The sequence below is a fragment of the Oncorhynchus mykiss genome, chromosome 17, assembly GCF_013265735.2.
Source record: "Oncorhynchus mykiss isolate Arlee chromosome 17, USDA_OmykA_1.1, whole genome shotgun sequence".
NCBI classification, from domain to species: Eukaryota; Metazoa; Chordata; class Actinopteri; order Salmoniformes; family Salmonidae; genus Oncorhynchus; species Oncorhynchus mykiss.
In genome coordinates, this window is record NC_048581.1 from 49478676 (window position 1) to 49498413 (window position 19738).

Genomic DNA, 19738 nt, shown 5'->3' on the forward strand with positions numbered 1-19738 from the left:
AGTCATGTTATTTGCATTTACCATTAGCCTCCCAAATTGAGGTGGAATTTAATGTTGAGGATGTTCATTAAAATCAATTAAAAGTAGGCTAGACCTAATTAGTAGACCTAGACTATATAGTCACTGTGGACCTTTCGTGTTGGTGACTGTTTGCGTGCGGTGTAAATGAAGAGACGCGTGTGCACGATCAGGAGGGACACAGAGCCAGAAGGAAGCGAGCTCTGATTCTGATGTGCTCATTTCACTGTTCACTCACGCAGTGGCGATAAGCAGCGCTGCATAGCGGGCGAGGATGCTCTGTTCTCCCCCGCATACACTCTCCTGTCTCATGCTTTCCACGATCAACATGGAAGGGCTTTAGTAATGCCCCTGCCCTCAAGCTAATGAATTATAACTCGCCGTTTGAGACTGGACTTGCGTTAAAGCACTGGACTTTCCCTACCGAGTGGATAACGCTGAGGTATCTGCCGAATAATAAGTCTTCGGAAAAGGTACGTTTTATTTGCATGGAATCGGGTCTGAAGTTAGCATGTTAGCTCAGCGAGGCCGGGTTTGTAATGGTTTAGTCATGTCTGTTTTCATTATTTCCATACCAGAACAATATAGCTCAGTGACCGTGTCCATTTCGTTTTTACAAACCGTGTTGCCAAGTTTGTCCTTCATATTGCCTGCTATTATGTTGAGGATATCTCAGAATAGCTTTGCGTAGAGATGATTTATCATTTATCATGACAATAACCGAGTGAACGAGACAGATATGCTTGTCATTTGGACTGAAGTTCGGTGGCTGCATTGTAGCCTATCCCTTCTCCGAATTCGTCGCGGGGGATAAACGCCGGGCAAAAAGCCATAGACCTTGTATCCCTGGACCGGAGCCGAAATACCATCAGTGGGCTTTGTAACCCATTGTAACCTAGCAATAACGCCAGCTGTTTCTCCCGAGGAACGCCAGGACCATCTGACTGTCATGGATTGCTCCATTTTCGCAATGAGCGCCTGGAGCCGGACTGTCATTTTACACAGTTTTTAGGGATTTTGACGATATACCTCAATGTGTTCAAGGAGAAATACGTCCACGTTAGGTGAAGGGTAGGCCTATTGTTCATGTGTCGCGAATCGCTCGTGGGAATGCCAGTCGCTATTTACATCACGTTATAATGCGCCGGGTGTCGATTTCTATCGATGTTACTGGACATGAATCATCTCACATGCGCTGTCGTTTGGATGCATTCTGCATAGGCTACTGTTCCATATGGACAGCAAATGAAACAGAAGCCTCTGATGACAACACTAGGCTAATGGTTGGTGCTTTCAGGATGAATGTGTTCATATTCAGTGCTAAAGATGATTGCAACGTTCTATCCTTATTATACACGGAAGTTGAGAAATGTTATACGCTCTTTGGAATATTCAGGCAATGTGACCTTTTTCAGCTTCTTGTTTTCTCTGCGGGGCCTAGCACTCGTACTTCAAGGACTTATACAACTGATTTGACCAAATTGTGTTAGTAACAGCTTTGAATTCATGCAGCTTATCCTTGTTGTTTTTGGCTCGGGAAGCATGTCATATGCGGTGATATTTTAATACATGTGGCAGCATTTTTCAGTGAATAATTTCGTCTTGTTTACATGGTTGTGTCCCCTCTTTGTTGTGATGGCAATGGTCGGATCCATCACCCAGCCACATATCCTAGACGTGTGCCTTTAATCATAGAGCCTTGCTTACATTATTTTTGATATACCAATGCTTTAACTTTGCATCGTTATAATGCAACAATAGTACTTTAGAAATGCATTATATTTATATTAGCATTGCCAGTGCGTTTCGGTTTAACCACTCTTTTTTTTCACTCAACTCTTTGCTGGTTCCAAAAAAAATGTTATCGGTGCACTTTTCCTTTTTGAGGGAGGGGGTGTTCTCTCTCCTCATTTTCCAATCATGAGACTCAGCAGAATATCCAGCCTATAGCCTACTATGCCCTGTTTGCCGACACTGTTATTTGAACGATTACCCACTCTTACCTTGTGTAGTTAGATTATAAAGAAGGTAGATTGAATTATTGGTCTTGTTGGATATAATTATTCAGTTGTTACTATGTGATTACAATGTTACTAGTACTACTCTGCTATTAATGTGTTATTATAGTGTTACTATACCCGTGTGACTGTATACTGTTGGAGGGCTGAAGGAGTGAGATCATCTCATGACCCCCTGCATGGTGGTGACAGTGACAACATTCCATAACTCGCACTGACACATGCATGTCTTTCAACACTGGAAGACAGAGGAGACCGACTGACTCTTGAATCAAGAGAAATGAGATGAAGAAGACTAACAAAAAGCATACGGCTATGCAATGCATCACGCGTGACTAACCTATGTCGCATAAAACAGTACCAATCATTTCAATAAGAGTTAGGTTTGAGTTTGTTACAGAATGTCAATGGCTTTTTTAAAGATTAGTGGCATGAGGCCTCTTGGTTAGTGTGGAGTATAGTGGTTCTGGTTGGGGTAGCTGTTGAGTGTGTCAAGTTATTAACAATTTTGAAAAGGACATTTCACCATAGCTCTGCCACTGTATATAGTCATTACTATATCAACAACATTATGTTGTTGTCATAAACATGACAAAAATCTTCTCTCCACAAGCTAGAACGAGCACATTTTCATTTCACCTGTAGAAACCTTGGTGTGGTGCGCACTGTGAATCGGCATGAAAACATACAAATACTGTATATTCCTCTGTCCAGTGTCTGTGTTATTTTTCCCATCTTAATCTTTTCTTTTTATTGGCCAGTCTGAGATATGGCTTTTTTCTTTGCAACTCTGCCTAGAAGGCCAGCATCCCGAAGTCGCCTCTTCACTGTTGACATTGAGACTGGTGTTTTGTGGGTACTATTTAACAAAGCTGCCAGTTGAGGACTTGTGAGAGGTCTGTTTCTCAAACTAGACACTCTAATGTACTTGACCTCTTGCTCAGTTGTGCACCGGGGCCTCCCACTCCTCCTTCTATTCTGGTTAGAGCCAGTTTGCACTGTTCTGTGAAGGGAGTAGAGATCTTCAGTTTCTTGGCAATGGCTCGCATGGAATAGCCTTCATTTCTCAGAACAAGAATAGAGTGACGAGTTTCAGAAGAAAGTAATTTTTTTCTAGCCATTTTGACCCTTTAATCGAACCCACAAATGCTGATGCTCCAGATAAGAGGTCGACTGATTATGATATTTCAACGCCGTACCGATTATTGGAGGACAAAAAACAAACAATACCGATTAATCTGACAATTTTTTAAATGTATTTGTAATAATGACAATTACAACAATACTGAATGAACACTTATTTTAACTTAATATAATACATCAATGAGAACTTGATATAGGCCCTAATTAAATCGGTCGACCTCTACTCCAGATACCCAACTAGTCTAAAGAAGGCCAGTTTTATTGCTTGTTTAATGAGCACAACAGTTAATTAGCACAACATAATTGCAAAAGGGTTTTCTAATGATCAATTAGCCTTTTAAAATGATCAACTTGCATTAGCTAACACAACGTGCCATTTTAACACATGAGTGATGGTTGCTGATAATGGGCCTCTGTACACCTATATTCCATAAAACATCAGCTGTTTCAAGCTACAATAGTCATTTTCAACATTAACAATGTCTACACTGTATTTCTGATCAATTTGATGCTATGTTAATGGTCAAAAAAATGTGCTTTTCTTTCAAAAACAAGGACATTTCTAAGTGACCCCAAACTTTTGAACGGGAGTGTATATATAAACTCAGCAAAAAAAGAAACGTCCTCTCACTGTCAACTGCATTTATTTTCAGCCAACTTAACATGTGTAAATATTTGTATGAACATAACAAGATTCAACAACTGAGACAAAAACTGAACAAGTTCCACAGACATGTGACTAACAGAAATTGAATAATGTGTCCCTGAACAAAGGGTGGGTCAAAATCAAAAGTAACAGTCAGTATCTGTTGTGGCCACCAGCTGCATTAAGTACTGCAGTGCATGTCCTCCTCATGGACTGCACCAGATTTTCCAGTTCTTGCTGTGAGATGTTACCCCACTCTTCCACGTGGTCTGCCACTACGAGGACGATCAGCTGTCCATCCTGTCTATCTGTAGTGCTGTCTTAGGCGTCTCACAGTACGGACATCTCAATTTATTGCCTTGGCCACATCTGCAGTCCTCATGCCTCCTTGCAGCATGCCTAAGGCACATTCACGCAAATGAGCAGGGACCCTGGGCATGTTTCTTTTGGTGTTTTTCAGAGTCAGTAGAAAGGCCTCTTTAGTGTCCTAAGTTTTCATAACTGTGACCTTAATTACATTTTTTATTTAATTAGGCAAATCCGTTAAGAACACATTCTTATTTACAATGATGGCCTAGGAACAGTGGGTTAATTGCCTTGTTCAGGGGCAAAACGACAGATTTTTACCTTGTCAGCTTGGGGATTCAATCTAGCAACCTTTCCGTTACTGGCCCAACGCTCTAACCACTAGGCTACCTGCCACTGCCTACCGTCTGTAAGCTGTTAGTGTCTTAACGACCGTTCCACAGGTGCATGTTCATTAATTGTTTATGATTCATTGAACAAGCATGGGAAACAGTGTTTAAACCCTTTACAATGAAGATATGTGAAGTTATTTGGAATTTTACGAATTATCTTTGAAATACAGGGTCCTGAAAAAGGGACGTTTCTTTTTTTGCTGAGTTATATATATATATATATATATATTCACTAGGCCTGTAGGCCATGCTTACACTGCGTTGTATGCCTCTTGAGTAATCTGAGCTGAAAAAACATTATAGTCTATTCCGTTAAAACGACTAGAGCCTATGCACACGTTGTAATCATAATTCTGAACTTAAATTGGCGCTTTTCAAACTATCCTTTTGTGAGGCGCAGAAGGAAACTAGTTATTTAAGATGGCAGTGGTGGGGTGGATAAACCAGAATTGGAGGATCCACCATCATTGTTTAAATCTCCAGTTTGGGAAAATGTTGGCTTCCCAGTAGAAGTGTATTGAAAAGTAGGAAATCAACTAAATGTATTGAATTTATTAGATCATTATTTTATTTCCCCAAGATGATGATAAGGCAAAATGCATAAGTGATTCCTATTTTCTTTCAACGTTCTGAAGAGTCAACAGTGTGGAAATGCCCCTTGCTGTGTGTGCGCCTTTGTCTGCCATATGTAGCCGTTAGCAATGATGCTAATGACAACCATCTTCTGGTAGATGGAAAGGCTTTCCCAAAAACCTTCTCAATGTATGTTAACTACAAAGTAGCAGGGGCGATTTTAGCATGTAAATCTTGGTGCGGCAAAAAAAAAAGCAGTGGGATGCATGACAGAAGATCCACTACTGCACACAGTTGAAGTCGGAAGTTTACATACACTTAGGTTGGAGTCATTAAAACTTGTTTGTCAACCACTCCACACATTTCTTGTTAACAAACTATAGGTTTGGCAAGTCGGTTAGGACATCTACTTTATGCATGAAGCAAGTAATTTTTCCAACAATTGTTTACAGACAGATTATTTCACTGTATCACAATTCCAGTGGGTCAAAGGTTTACATACAGTAAGTTGACTGTACCTTTAAACAATTTGGAAAATTCTAGGAAATGATGTCATGGCTTTAGAAGCTTCTGATAGGCCAATTTACATCATTTGAGTCAATTGGAGGTGTACCTGTGGATGTATTTGAAAACCTACCTTCAAACTCAGTGCCCCTTTGCTTGAGATCATGGGAAAATCAAAATAAATCAGCCAAGACCTCAGAAAAAAAACTGTAGACCTCCACAAGTCTGGTTCATCCTTGGGAGCAATTTCCAAATGCCTGAAGGTACCACATTCATCTGTACAAACAATAGTACGCAAGTATAAACACAATGGGACCATGCAGCCAGATTTCCTCCTCTTCGTCTGAAGAGGAGTAAGGATCGGACCAAGATGCGGTGTGGTAAGTGTTCACGACGATTTTAATAACAAAAGCACTGAACACTGAAATACAAAAACAATAAACGAATACGTGAAATAACAAATCCGAAACAGTACCATGTGGTGAAAAACACAGACACGGAAACAAACACCCACAAACCAACAGTGAAACCCAGGCTACCTTAATATGGTTCTCAATCATGGACAACGATAAACAGCTTCCTCTGATTGAGAACCATATCAGGCCAAACACAGAAATAGAAAAAACATAGAAACACAAACATAGACTGCCCACCCCAACTCCCACCCTGACCATACTAAATAAAGTCACAACAAAGGAAATAAAGGTCAGAACGTGACAGTACCCCCCCTCCACAAAGTCAGACTTCGGTTTGCAACTGCACATTGGGACAAAGATCGTACTTTTTGGAGAAATGTGTTCTGGTCTGATGAAAGAAAGTAAAATTGAACTGTTTGACCATAATAAACATTGTTATGTTTGGAGGAAAAAGGGGGAGGCTTGCAAGCCGAAGAACACCATCCCAACCGTGAGGCACGGGAGTGGCAGTATCATGTTGTGGGGATGTTTTGCTGCAGGAGGGACTGGTGCACTTCACAAAATAGGTGGCATCATGAGGAGGACAATTATGTGGATATATTGAAGCAACATCTCAAGACATCAGTCAGGAAGTTAAAGCTTGGTTGCAAATGGGTCTTCCAAATGGACAATGACCCCAAGCATACTTCCAAAGTTGTGGCAAAATGGCTTAAGGTCAACAAAGTCAAGGTATTGGAGTGGCCATCACAAAGCCCTGACCTCAATCCTATAGATTTTTTTTGGGCAGAACTGAAAAAGCGTGTGCGAGCAAGGAGGCCTACAAACCTGACTCAGTTACACCAGTTCTGTCAGGAAGAATGGGCCAAAATTCACCCAACTTATTGTGGGAAGCTTGTGGAAGGCTACCCAAAATGTTTGACCCAGATTAAACAACTTGAAGGCAATGCTACCAAATACTAATTGAGTGTATGTAAACTTCTGATCCACTGGGAATGTGATGAAAGAAATAAAAGCTGAAATAAATCATTCTCTCTACTATTATACTGACATTTCACATTCTTAAAATAAAGTGGTGATCCTAACTGACCTTAGACGGGGACTTTTTACTAGGATTAAATGTCAGGAATTGTGAAAAACTGAGTTTAAATGTATTTGGCTAATGTGTATGTAAACTTCCGACTTAAACTGTAAGTACCAATCTGAAGTCTGTTCCTTACATAGAGCTTTATATACTGCTATCTAAACCTACATAAACATGATTCATTGGATCGGTTCACACATGTGACTGGCTCCGTCTCTATCTTAACTTAAAGAACGTATTCTGGGTGTTCTGCCAGATGTTTTTCCGTAGGGGGCCCTCCCCCTCCTCTCTTAACCAGACACAGGCAGGAACCGAGGATTGTTTACGACACCAAAGATAATTTAATTCATTACAACATGAATTTGTGTAGTGTTTGTATGCATTTGTTTGGGTTACGGGGTTCTCAGGAGGTTAGAGGACCAGACAGAGTACGTTCCAGACCATGTTACCATGTTATTTAGTCTACACTTTTTCTCTTTGTAAAATGCAATTTTCTGGAGACGTTCCACAGTCCCCTGTTGAAATATACCCAACGTATATACATAAAGTGAGTGCATTTTGGATCCACAGGCACGAGGGATGCGTCATTGTCCCTAAACAATACACTAACCTGTCTATAATCACTTAGGACCCATCTGTTGACACCTTTACCAACAAAGGTGTGATGCCCTACATCCCTTCATCAACCGAGTCTAAATGCTGACACCACAACCATGTCTTTCCAGGAGACGTGCAGTACAAGCAGATCTTCTGCAAGGGGTCCAAGCAGTGGATTGTTTTAAGAAGGTCTACGAACCCTGTACTCATCACTTCCGTCGGAGTCTTATCCAGATGGTCGTAGACAGCAGACGGGACATTCGCTTCAAGCACAAAGTCTCATCTTCCCCAGCCCACCATGCCACCCAGCAAGTGAATTTCCATTGACATAAGCTACCACTGTCTACCACTGACATTCAGTTTCATAGTACAGCCTTCTCTCTCTTCTTGCCTGCAACGGTGTTGTAATTGGGGTGACTCTGCTATACCACATCAAAACACACGAAGCTATCATGTCTAACCTCATCACACAGTCAAACGGACAGGCACACCTTAGTTTGATGTCATTCCATTACCCTGTCAAAACTAGACTGAATTTCCTAAAAGCCTACTCTGGCAGTGGCAAATGTTGGATTGTAGTAGTGACACTAACTGATACAGTTTGTATGTATAAATAAATGCCTTTTGTATTTCTAAATGTGGATTCATTTTTGTTTAGGGAAAGGTCTCTCCTTGAACAACTACCATTTTATCACAAACTGTAATAAAATGTTTTGATTCATTGTCTGATTCACATAACTAACCGTCTAATGCCAGTTCCCTACCACGGACGGGACCACTACATGTGTTATTATAGCGCTACTATAATAACACTATAATAATATGTGTAGGAGGAGAGAATATTCCTACAGAATATGTTCTCCTTCATTTCTATAGGTTGCATACCTCTATTTCTGCCTGCTTTGGCATAGTTCTCATTGTAGAGCACCGGAATAAGAGAACTAAGCTGAACCAGGCAGAACTAGAAGTATGCAACCTACAGCTAAACATATTATACTGGTTTCTCTGTCCTGTTAATGTTGCCTGAGCACGCATAGAAGTACCTGGCCTGCTTCTCGCAAATTTCAAATGTCAAAAGTAGGATAGTGCCCAGCTGGGCTTCTCAGTCATTTTTTCTTCACCTCACAAGTCAACGAAGTACGTATTTTTTTTTTTTAATTTTTTTTTTTTAAACATTCAAATTATAATAATTCTTCACAGTATTTGAAAAATCTTTGCAACACTCTCCCTCTCGATAATCAGCATCTCTGATAAATAGGCTATGGACATATTGCGTGTAATTGGTACCCGCCTTCTTCTTGGGAAATGATGTGTGAAACACATCTCACTGACCCTAGAAATGCCTTGGTCATGATCACAACAAACCCAGATTCCCCTTGAAGTTAAATGTTTGAAATAAAATATGGCTGAAACAGAGTATCACACAACAGAGTTTGTGATTCAGGCTTCTTGCTGGGTATGCTGCTTCCTGTGTAGGTCTTCCTGTAGCCTATTTATCTTCAAGTGATTCTTAGCCATTGACACAGCTTTACCTGAGATGGCTGCTGTTCATGGTTTTGTGGTTCTGAATGTGAGATTGTAGGTATTTCAATCATCGCTGTCCGTGGTGCTAAATTGGAAACTATCAGCGCTAATTGCTTATTTGTTTACCTTTACCAGTTTCCATGTGATAAAGTCACCACAGTAACCTTCTACTGATGATTTTAGTAGTGATGATCAAGGATCAGTTTTCTATATAAACATATGGATTGGTAACCATTCTCTCTCCTGTACTCTCTTTCACAGAGGCAAATTATGCCAGCAGCACCAGAGTCCCTCCCTCTGGTGACGTGCCAGCCCATTGGTCAGACCGCCCTGTGCCCCTCATTTAGCCCCGCCCTCTCTCCTGGCAGATCCATGCTGCTGGACACGCCCCACAGAGCCACGCCCACATCATGAGTGCCAACGGGCCAGCCAACGCCCCTGCTGCCCCGGCTGCAACCCCAGTTGCCCCGCCGGTGCCCAGTCCGGTAGCCGCCCCTCCGGCTGCCCCGATCCCGGTGCCGACTGTCCCGGTGGGCGCATTGGCACAGAAGAAGCGGGCGCAGTACGCCAAAAGCAAGAAGCAGGGGAGCAACGCCAATACCAGGCCAGCCAGGGCCCTGTTCTGCCTCAAACTCAACAATCCCATACGAAGAGCCTGCATCAGCCTGGTAGAGTGGAAGTATCCTTCACAACGGACCAGAGTGTGTGTGTGTGTGTGTGTGTGTGTGTGTGTGTGTGTGTGTGTGTGTGTGTGTGTGTCTGTGTGACCCTGGATGTTGATAATCTATACCTTGTACTTTAGTGTGTGTTGCAGTGTGTGTGTGATGTGTAGGTCAGTGCATGAGAAGAACCATCACGGGCTCAGTTAGGGTCCATTCAGGGCCATCAGGTGGATTGCCGCCCATGCACCAATTCATGATTTACCTTTGTCTGAACCGTACAGTTGGCTAAATCTTGGGTTGCACCTAGCCAATGCCTAGCTTTAGCTGACTCTAGCTTTAGCTGACCAGCTTTAGCTGACTCTAGCTTTAGCTGACTAGCTTTAGCTGACTCTAGGTTTATCTGACTCTAGCTTAAGCTGACTAGCTTTAGCTGACTCTAGGTTTAGCTGACAAGCTTTAGCTGACTCAAGCTTTAGCTGACTCTAGGTTTAGCTGACTCTAGCTTAAGCTGACTAGCTTTAGCTGACTCTAGGTTTAGCTGACAAGCTTTAGCTGACTCAAGCTTTAGCTGACTCTAGCTTTAGCTGACTAGCTTTAGCTAACTCTAGCTTTAGCTGACTCTAGGTTTAGCTGACTCTAGCTTAAGCTGACTAGCTTTAGCTGACTCTAGGTTTAGCTGACAAGCTTTAGCTGACTCAAGCTTTAGCTGACTCTAGCTTTAGCTGACTAGCTTTAGCTGACTCTAGCTTTAGCTGACAAGCTTTAGCTGACTCTAGCTTTAGCTGACTCTAGCTTTAGCTGACTAGCTTTAGCTGACTCTAGGTTTAGCTGACAAGCTTTAGCTGACTCAAGCTTTAGCTGACTCTAGCTTTAGCTGACTCTAGCTTTAGCTGACTAGCTTTAGCTTAGCCATGTGCAGTGGCTGTATCCCATCTCCATTTCCCCTCACAGTCCAGTACAACTAGACAAGAGACACCCCTTTATGTTAATCTCACTGCAGAGTGTGACTCACTACCCAACACAAGAATATGAAAGTGAAACAGCAAGTCAACGTTTACTTTTAATCAGTTCATTCTAGCGTAGGTAGCCTACTGCAGGGAAAGACAGATTATTTGACAGCTATAGCCAGCGATGTGTGAATCATTCTAGACTTTGTGTTTTTTCAGCGGTGCATGCGAGAGAATAGTCAACTGGAGGTGAAAAAAAAGTTGTTTTTTGCTGCCTCCTAAGGCGCAGTGAAAGTCACCATGTCCCAAATCTTAAAATACTGGTGGGGCGAGGGTGACTCAGTGACACGACACAGCTGCGTGAGCCTCTGCTGGGACTCTGCTGCTCCAGAAGACACAGTCATCAGAACACTGTGATAACTCTACACATTATCTCATGTTATTTAGATTGGCCCTGAATTGCCAAGTTGCATTTTGAATGTCATTATGACTTTTTTCTGACTCTCGCAACTTCCGATGTCTTTGGCTTGAACTCTGTCCGTGTTTGATGATTAGTAGTTTGAACAGGAAATAGTCAAATGTTGACACGGTGAATATATTCATGTGATCCCCCGCTTCGATGATTTTCCCTTAACCTTGTCTTCCAGGCCATTTGATATCTTTATATTAATAGCTATTTTTGCCAACTGTATGGCCTTAGCTGTGTACATCCCCTTCCCTCAGGATGACTCCAACTCCACCAACCATGACCTGGTGAGTACATACGTCAGCATTACTCCTGACTCAAATGAACCCCATGACCTCCGGACCCCCTTGCATTACCTTTGACCCCCTGTTGTGCTCTGGAGAGTATGGTTGCACAATTTCAAGATTATGTTACAGTACTTTTATTGCATCATGGTTGTTTTATTCAACAGAATAGGGTATTCTTAACTATTGTGTGTGTGTGTGTGTTCTGCTGAGGATGGGCCTCTGGGAGATAACACTGACAGGAGATTTAGGATGTCTTTTGGGTGATAAAACCTAAAGAGCATTCCAGAGCATGAGTTAATGTTTCTGTTCTATACAGTACCAGGGAGAGATGGCTCCAGTTTGGAGTCGGAGGGCCAGACACTGGTGATACAATGAAAACTGTTGACACTGCAGATACTGTGTGCTATGTATTATAGGTATCTTTCATACAAATCTTAACATTGTGACCCATTCTATCTATCTGTTGTTCGTCGTGTAGGTTGAAGGGGTGTATCTTGGCTATAAAATACCTTTGTACTTTTGTCTCGGGGCTCTCAACTAATCATCAAAGAGACGGCGATTCGTCGACAAGCCATCACTATTGCAAAGCTCTCACTATTAAAGGTTTAGTTTAAGTATAACTCTGACTTGTGTGATAACCACAAGAGGTAAAGGGTGAAGTTGCCCCTAGATGCTGATCTTGGGTCAGTTTTGCATCCCCCCACTAATGGTTAAGCTTAGGATTGGGGGATGGTAAGATGATCCTAGATCTGTAGCCAAGGGTCACTTCACCCTGAGCCTCGGCTGTTTTCACCTTGTACTGTGAATCACTCCTTGGGTTTGCTGCTGTGTGCTCTGGCAGTGACAGCATTCATGGTGCAGGTGACTTGTGGTGTCATTGAAGTCTCTGTGGAGGTGCTGTTGAACAATGGGCACCCTCTGTTGTCAGGTTATTATGCTTTACCCTGCAGTGTTATTACAATTGTGTATGGTTGACGGTGCTTGACTTGGACTGAAATAGGTGCCGGTACTCATGTCGGGTGCCAGTACTGTTTATATTTAGGTGTAGGAACTCCACAATACTTTTCAAACAATATTGTATAAGAGGTGCAGGAACTCAAGCAGTTGTCATGACGAGTGTTTAAAGGCACTAAATGGGACACGTCTTGCTGTTCAATGGACATACGTTTTTAATGTGTATTACATGTAAATGTCTTGGTGTGTGTGTGTGTGTGTGTGTGTGTGTGTGTGTGTGTGTGTGTGTGTGTGTGTGTGTGTGTGTGTGTGTGTGTGTGTGTGTGCTGGGGATGTGTAGATGTGTGTGCTATCTACTGTTTAAAGATTGTTCTTGTGTAACCACGGTGACTATGAGTCCAGGCGTTGGTTAGGTAGAAGACCATCCATGCTCTTTCACATTTGTACTTCATCATGTCATATCGTTCCTGCAGTGCACCAGAATTTCGTTATGTTTTTATTTGTAGAAATCGTCATCTCTCTGTGCTCCCCCTGTGCGCACGCGAGTCTCGGCAGTGTGTCTGTGTAGACTGATGCATTGTGGGTGACGTGGTGTTCATAGCAGGGCTCCTACAGCTGAGAGTGTGTGCCTGCACAGTCCGCTGGAGAGACAACAGACATTTGGATTCTTACGTGACCAGAATTTAGCTGGAGAGCTTAGTGTTTCATCAATGTCTGAGAGCAGGATGGTGTGAGAGCGATAGAGAGCTAGAAGCCGTCCTGTTTTGTAACCCTCAACCCACCTTCTGCTCTAAAAGATGCATGGGGCTTATAGAAATCAAATTGCATTGGTCACATACATATACACGCATGCACGGTGTTCCTGCCATTATGCTACGGTTGAACGAAGACGTTCTACTGTAAGATACTACGATGTGACCTACTACTTGAGAGGAGAAGTGTGGTGTAATGCTTGCCCGTGTGACCTCCAGGAGGGTGACCCCAGGGGTATTTGTTTGCACGGTGGTGCATAGGAGGAGGAAAGTAGGTTTTCTGGGACAGTACAGTCTGTGCTAAAGTATTGTGTAATCTATGGGCTCGCTTGGTGTTCACCGAAAGAGCGTGGGCTTAGTGAGGGGATTGAAATGTTCATAAACCAGTGTGAGTATGAGGCCAAAACATGGTCCTGCATGGCTCGGTTCGTAGAGCATGGTGCCTTTAACACCAGGCTCGTGGGTTCAATTCCAGCTGGGTCCACCCATATAAAATGTATGTAGCACCACTGTAAGTATCTTTGGATAAATAGGGAGATTAAATGTAACAGGGGGTCTGATTCTGTAGTTTCGAGGGAATTATCCAGAGCCATGTATAAAGTATGTGTGGCCCTGGAGTTAAAAGTCGACTCTGTGGAAAGTACGCTGGATATAGCCTAGGTACGTAGGCACACCTTCTGTTATGTCCATATGCTGGGATGATGATTCAACATCAATACAAGTCTCTAGAGAGAGTGGCTATGAATTCACTCCACGGCAACAGTGTTGCCGTTAAACTGTGGGGTGGTGCTATGGAAGTGCGAGGGGGTTCATGGGGATGTATTTATATGGCAGCTAACGAGGAACGGCTAGGCTAGGCTAGGCTGATGGACAGATCCACACCCTGAGATACTGGCGCGTCTGGCACCGACGGTCATACCGTGCTCAAAGTCTCTTAGGTCACTCGTTTTGCCCATTCTAACATTCAATTGAACAGTAACTGAATGCCTTGATGCCTGTCTGCTTTATATAGCAAGCCAGGACCATGTGACTCACTGTCTGTAGGAGCAAACCATTTTCAGGAACGGGCTGGTGTGCCTAATAAACTGACCCTTGAGTGTTTGTGCCAAACTTCAGTCAATCTTAGTTTTTAGGTGAGTTGTGCAGTTCTGCTCTTTCCAATTGCAGTGGGTATACTGTAGGAGGTTGATTTAGGGCTGGTGCAGCAAATGTACTGTACTAACTACAATACACACAGAGAGGTCTCAGGAGGAGGAATGGGAGAGCGTAGAAATGCTGACTTGGTTGAATATGGCAGCCAGCAGGGGATGAGGGATGAGAACTCCAGAGCACATCGCTCTCTCTCACAAACACACACACGCACGCACGCACACACACACACACAAACACACACACACACACACACCACAGACACGCGCACACACACACACAATACTGCACTGCAGGCCCATAGGTGAGCTGGCTGGCTGGCTGGGGCTGATGATGGGAGAACCATGATGGCAGGGGAACGGAGCAGGGTCGGGGTGGAAGGCCTGGCTGTCAGGGAGGGACAACCGGGCGAGTCCCCTGGCTCCTATCATCCTATCACGAGGTGCTAATGCCATGCAGATTAGATTCAGTGACAGACTCAGTGTAACCTGGGGGAAGGGAAAGAGAGAGATAGCGGTACCGTTCAAACTCAGGATCTTACTTAGAGGCTAAGGCTGTTTCCCAACGCCGGCCCTCCAAGACAGAGCAACTAGTGGTAGAGATAAATATGTCTAAGGAATGGGACATCACTCGTGAATCGTGCGCATCATCAGAAGCCGACAACAGAAACCACGCAATTCATTGACAACGAGCCTTGTGTTTTTCACAACGCCTGTACTGGTGGCAGTACTAGCTTTCCTTATATTTCTCATGCAACAAACAAGTGCCATATGAGCAACAAATGAAAGAAGCAAAACAACAATATGCCAGTAATGTACACATCCTCTGGCTGTGATTCAATGTGGAGTAAAACTGAAGCAGGAGTTTCATTCCATAAATAGCAGTTTGACAATTAACAGTCACGTTTCCTTCACTCAGTCATTTTTTGCAATTTCTTAGGGATGAATGATTAACGAGTGGAAACCTCAAACAATTAAGCCATTGTTCTGAACTAATATTTATACCCAAGGTTTTAGGGTCTTTACTGTCACGCCTGCACCCGCTTCCCCTCTCTGGCGCTCGAGGGTGCCAGGATGCCCTTCATTACGCACACCTTTCACCATCATTACGCGCATCAGTGCTCATTGGACTCACCTGGACACCTTCACATTTTGATTGCCTTCCCTAATATCTGTCTGTTTTTTCTGTTTCATCCCCGTGTCAGCATTATTGCCTTTTCCGTTTCCCCTGTCCAGATGCTGTCCGTATTTTGTTCCTGTTCGTTGGTTATTAAAAGTTCACTTCCTGTACCTGCTTCTCGTCTCCAGCGTCGTTCCTTACAGAATGCTGACAACACTAAACGAAGCATCAGGGAGCTTTTTGTTTTTTGTTTTGTTGGTGACGTCGGGTCATTGTGCCGCCGCCGATGGAACCGGGGGTGCCTCAGCTGGTTCGTCTGGCTTCCACGCCTTAGCTGGCTCAAGAGGTTTCCTTCCCTCAGCTGGCTCGTCGGGCTTCCACGCCTTAGCTGGCTCAAGAGGTTTCCTTCCCTCAGCCGGCTCGTCAGGCTCCCACACCTCTGCCTTGCGCGATGGGCTTCTACGCCTCAGCCAGTCAGTCCGGCGCCCATGCCTCGGCCGGCTGGTTCATCAGGCTTCCACGCCTTACCTGTCTCGCGAGGTTTCCTTCCCTCAGCTCGGGCTCCCATCCCACGTCATGCCTAAGCTGGCACATCAGGCTCCCATGCCTCAACCGGCTCGTCGGGCTCCCACGCCTCAGCCGGCTCGTCGGGCTCCCACGCCTCAGCCTTGCGTGTCGGGCTTCTACGCCTCAGCCGGTCAGTCCGGCGTCCATTCCTCGGCCGGCCCGTCAGGCTCGCCCAGGTGGGACACTGGGTGGCGCCCCTAGAGGGGAGGTATTGTCACGCCTGCTCCCGCTTCCCCTCTCTGGCCCTCGAGGACACCAGGATGCCCTTCATTATGCACACCTGTCACCATCATTACGCGCATCAGCGTTCATGCGACTCACCTGGATTCTTTCACATTTTGATTGCCTTCCCTATATCTGTCGTTCCTAACACATACAGAGATCTGCTACATACAGTGCCTTCAGAAAGTATTCACACCCCTTGACTTTTTCCACATTTTGTTGTGTTAAAGCCTGCATTTAAAATCTATTACATTTAGATTTGTTGTCACTGACCTACACACAATACCCTATGATGTCAAAGTGGAATTATCTCTGTGTGCAAAAATGGTGTTTAATATGATTTTTATATGACTACCTCACCTCTGTACCCCACACATACAATTATCTGTAAGGCCCCTCTTTTGAGCAGTGAATTTCAAACACAGATTCAACCAAAATATTAGGGAGGTTTTGCAATGCCTTGCAAAGAAGGGCACCTATTGGTAGATTAGTAAAAATTAAAAAAGCAGACATTGAATATCCCTTTTGAGCATGGTGAAGTTATTAATTACACTTTGGATGGTGTATTAATAGACCCAATCACTACAAAGATACAGGCGCCCTTCCTAACTCAGTTGCCAGAGAGGAAGGAAACCGCTTAGGAATTTCACCATGAGGCCAATGGTGACATTAAAACAGTTACAGAGTTTAATTGCTGTGATAGGAGAAAACTGAGGATGGATCAACAACATTATTGACACTCCACAAAAATATTCCAAACCATGCATCCTGTTTGCAACAAGGCACTTAAGTAAAACTGCAAAAAATCTGCCAAAGCAATTCACTTTTTGTCCTGAATACAAATTGTTATGTTTGGGGCAAATCCAACACAACACATTACTGAGTACCACTCTCCATATTTTCAAGCATAGTGGTGGCTGCATCCTGTTATGGGTAATCGTTAAAGATGCATTATGCAGAAAACGCTCCGTCATTTGGTTGCGAAAATTGTAATAGTTTGTCTAATTTCAGTTTATGTGACAAAACAAGCAATTATAGATAATCATTGTACCATCTAAACCGCTGTGAAAACCCCCCAGAAATATCACATTTACATAAATATTCAGACCCTTTACTCAGTAATTTGTTGAAGCATATTTGACAGCGATTACAGCCTCAAGTCTTCTTGGGTATGACGCAGCAAGCTTGGAACACCTGTATTTGGATAGTTTCTCCCATTCTTCTCTGCAGATCCTCTTAAGCTCTTTCAGGTAGGATGGGGAGTGTCGCTGCACAGCTATTTTCAGGTCTCTCCAGAGATGTTCGATCGGGTTCAACTCTGGCTGGGCCACTCATGGACATTCAGAGACTTTTCCTGAAGCCACTCCTGCATTGTCTTGGCTGTGTGCTTAGGGTCATTGTCCTGTTGGAAGGTGAACCTTCACCCCAGTCTGAGGTCCTGAGCGCTCTGGAGCAGGTTTTCCAGTCCCTGCCGCTGAAAAACATCCCACAGAATGATGCTGCCACCACTATGCTTCACCGTAGGGATGGTGCCAGGTTTCCTCTAGACGTGACGCTTGGCATTCAGGCCAAAGAGTTCAATCTTGGTTTCATCAGACCAGAAGATCTTGATTCTCATGGTCTGAGAGTCCTTTAGGTGCAAACTCCAAGCGGGCTGTCATGTGCCTTTTACTGAGGAGTGGCTTCCGTCTGGCTACTCTACCATGAAGGCCTGATTGGCGGAGTGCTGTAGAGATCGTTGTCTTTCTGGAAGGTTCTCCCATCTCCACAGAAGAACTCTGGAGCTCTGTCAGAGTGACCATTGAGTTCTTGGTCACCTCCCTGACCAAATCCCTTCTCCCCCGATTGCCAAGTTTGGCCAGGCAGCCAGCTCTACAGTAGGAATAGTCTTGGTGGTTCTAAACTTCTTCCATTTAAGAATTATGGAGGCCACTGTGATCTTGGGGACCTTCAATGCTACAGAAATGTTTTGGTACACTTCCCCAGATCTGTGCCTCGACACAATCCTATCGGGGAGTCAACTTTGGTACCTTATATAGACAGGTGTGTGCCGCAAGTGGACTCCAATCAAGTTGTCGAAACAGCTCAAGGATGATTTACTACTAATTTGTGCTATACCATTATTATTATTATTATTATCTTACATTATTGTGTCTCAAATGGCCACTAGGCTATACATAGGAGCTAAGTGTTGTTAGGTTCTGACAAACAGAGTAAAAACTCAAACGGATGACTAAGTTTATTCACCCACTGGGTCAAACAACTGAAATGACAAAGACATTAACACAATCACATAAATGTATACCCTCCGTCTATGCTGAGTCTCCTCTTTGCACGTCTGGACATTCTCCTCCTGTTGCTGGGCAGGAACTCAAGTGGCCACTTCATCTGACATGACCTCACCCCACAATGCTCACTCCTCACTAACCCACGGCTGTCCTACCTTACCTGTGACTGAAACCAGACTGTATACCTTCTCCTCTCCGTAGGATACACAAGATTTAACAATAACGTGTTCTGACAGAATGTACATTTTCTGCACTTCCCTTTCTCGCTCAGTAAATTTCCATACATTCAGTTCTAATATGGTAACATGAATAAGGATATTTCAAGTTAGAAGTTAGAATCCAACAGTGCAATAGTCAGGTCACTCTGAGGAAAACGTCAGTCGCCTGTTCTCGTCCTGTCTAATGGATTAAAGTGAGCTAAAATAAATCTCTGCCTTTTTTTTGTTGAGTGCTTCAACTCCTTTCTTCCTCAACTTAGTCCCTGTTTCTTTGTAAGCCCTTCTCTTCATTTTCAACATATTGATACAGCCTAGTAAAGGCAGAGTTTTGATTTGAAAAGTTCTAAATGGAGTATCGTGTTGCACATGATGATTTATCATATTGCACTTCACGATATATCGTCAATGTCAAATGTCACGACAATTGATTTATTCATTTATCGGCCCAACCCTATATTCTCTTCTTCCTCTTCCTCTTCCTCTTCTCCTCTGTATCCTCGGCACTCCTCATCTCTCCTGTCATCCCTCTCCTCTATAGCTCCTTCCTGATGACGTCCTTGACACACAGTTTGGAATGACTGCTCTGAAATGATCACCTGGAAAGGCTCTATTGCACACCTTAGGGAGGAACAGTCACGCACAGTCTGAGAGAGTGTCCTCTCTCCCTGCACGCCACTGTCTGTCTGTCCTCTCCACCCCCACCTGTCTAAAACCTCCTTCCGGTTTTAAGGTCATTTGTGACTGCTCTCTGTATGACTTGGCGCTCCCGGCAAGCAGCTCCTCCCGCTGAAGGTAGCTGAGCGGAAAGTACCCCGGGAAACAATGACCTTTTCACTGTGAATATGATTCATGTTTCAACCTTCACAGGGCAACATGCACGCGGAAGAGT

General features: G+C 43.8%; 1 protein-coding gene across 5 annotated transcripts in view; it reads left to right on the forward strand.

Annotated features, from left to right (window-relative positions):
- The first annotated feature begins 240 nt into the window (after positions 1-240).
- cacna1da (calcium channel, voltage-dependent, L type, alpha 1D subunit, a) overlaps positions 241-19738 on the forward strand; it is a 115585-nt gene continuing 96087 nt past the window's right edge. For all 5 annotated transcript variants that reach the window (XM_036948171.1, XM_036948173.1, XM_036948175.1 and 2 more), the window contains exons 1-3: positions 241-491; positions 9480-9897; positions 11475-11580. In XM_036948171.1, coding sequence (XP_036804066.1) covers positions 9629-9897; positions 11475-11580 — 375 coding nt within the window. In that variant the 5' untranslated portion in view covers positions 241-491; positions 9480-9628. The remainder of the gene's footprint in view (positions 492-9479; positions 9898-11474; positions 11581-19738) is intronic.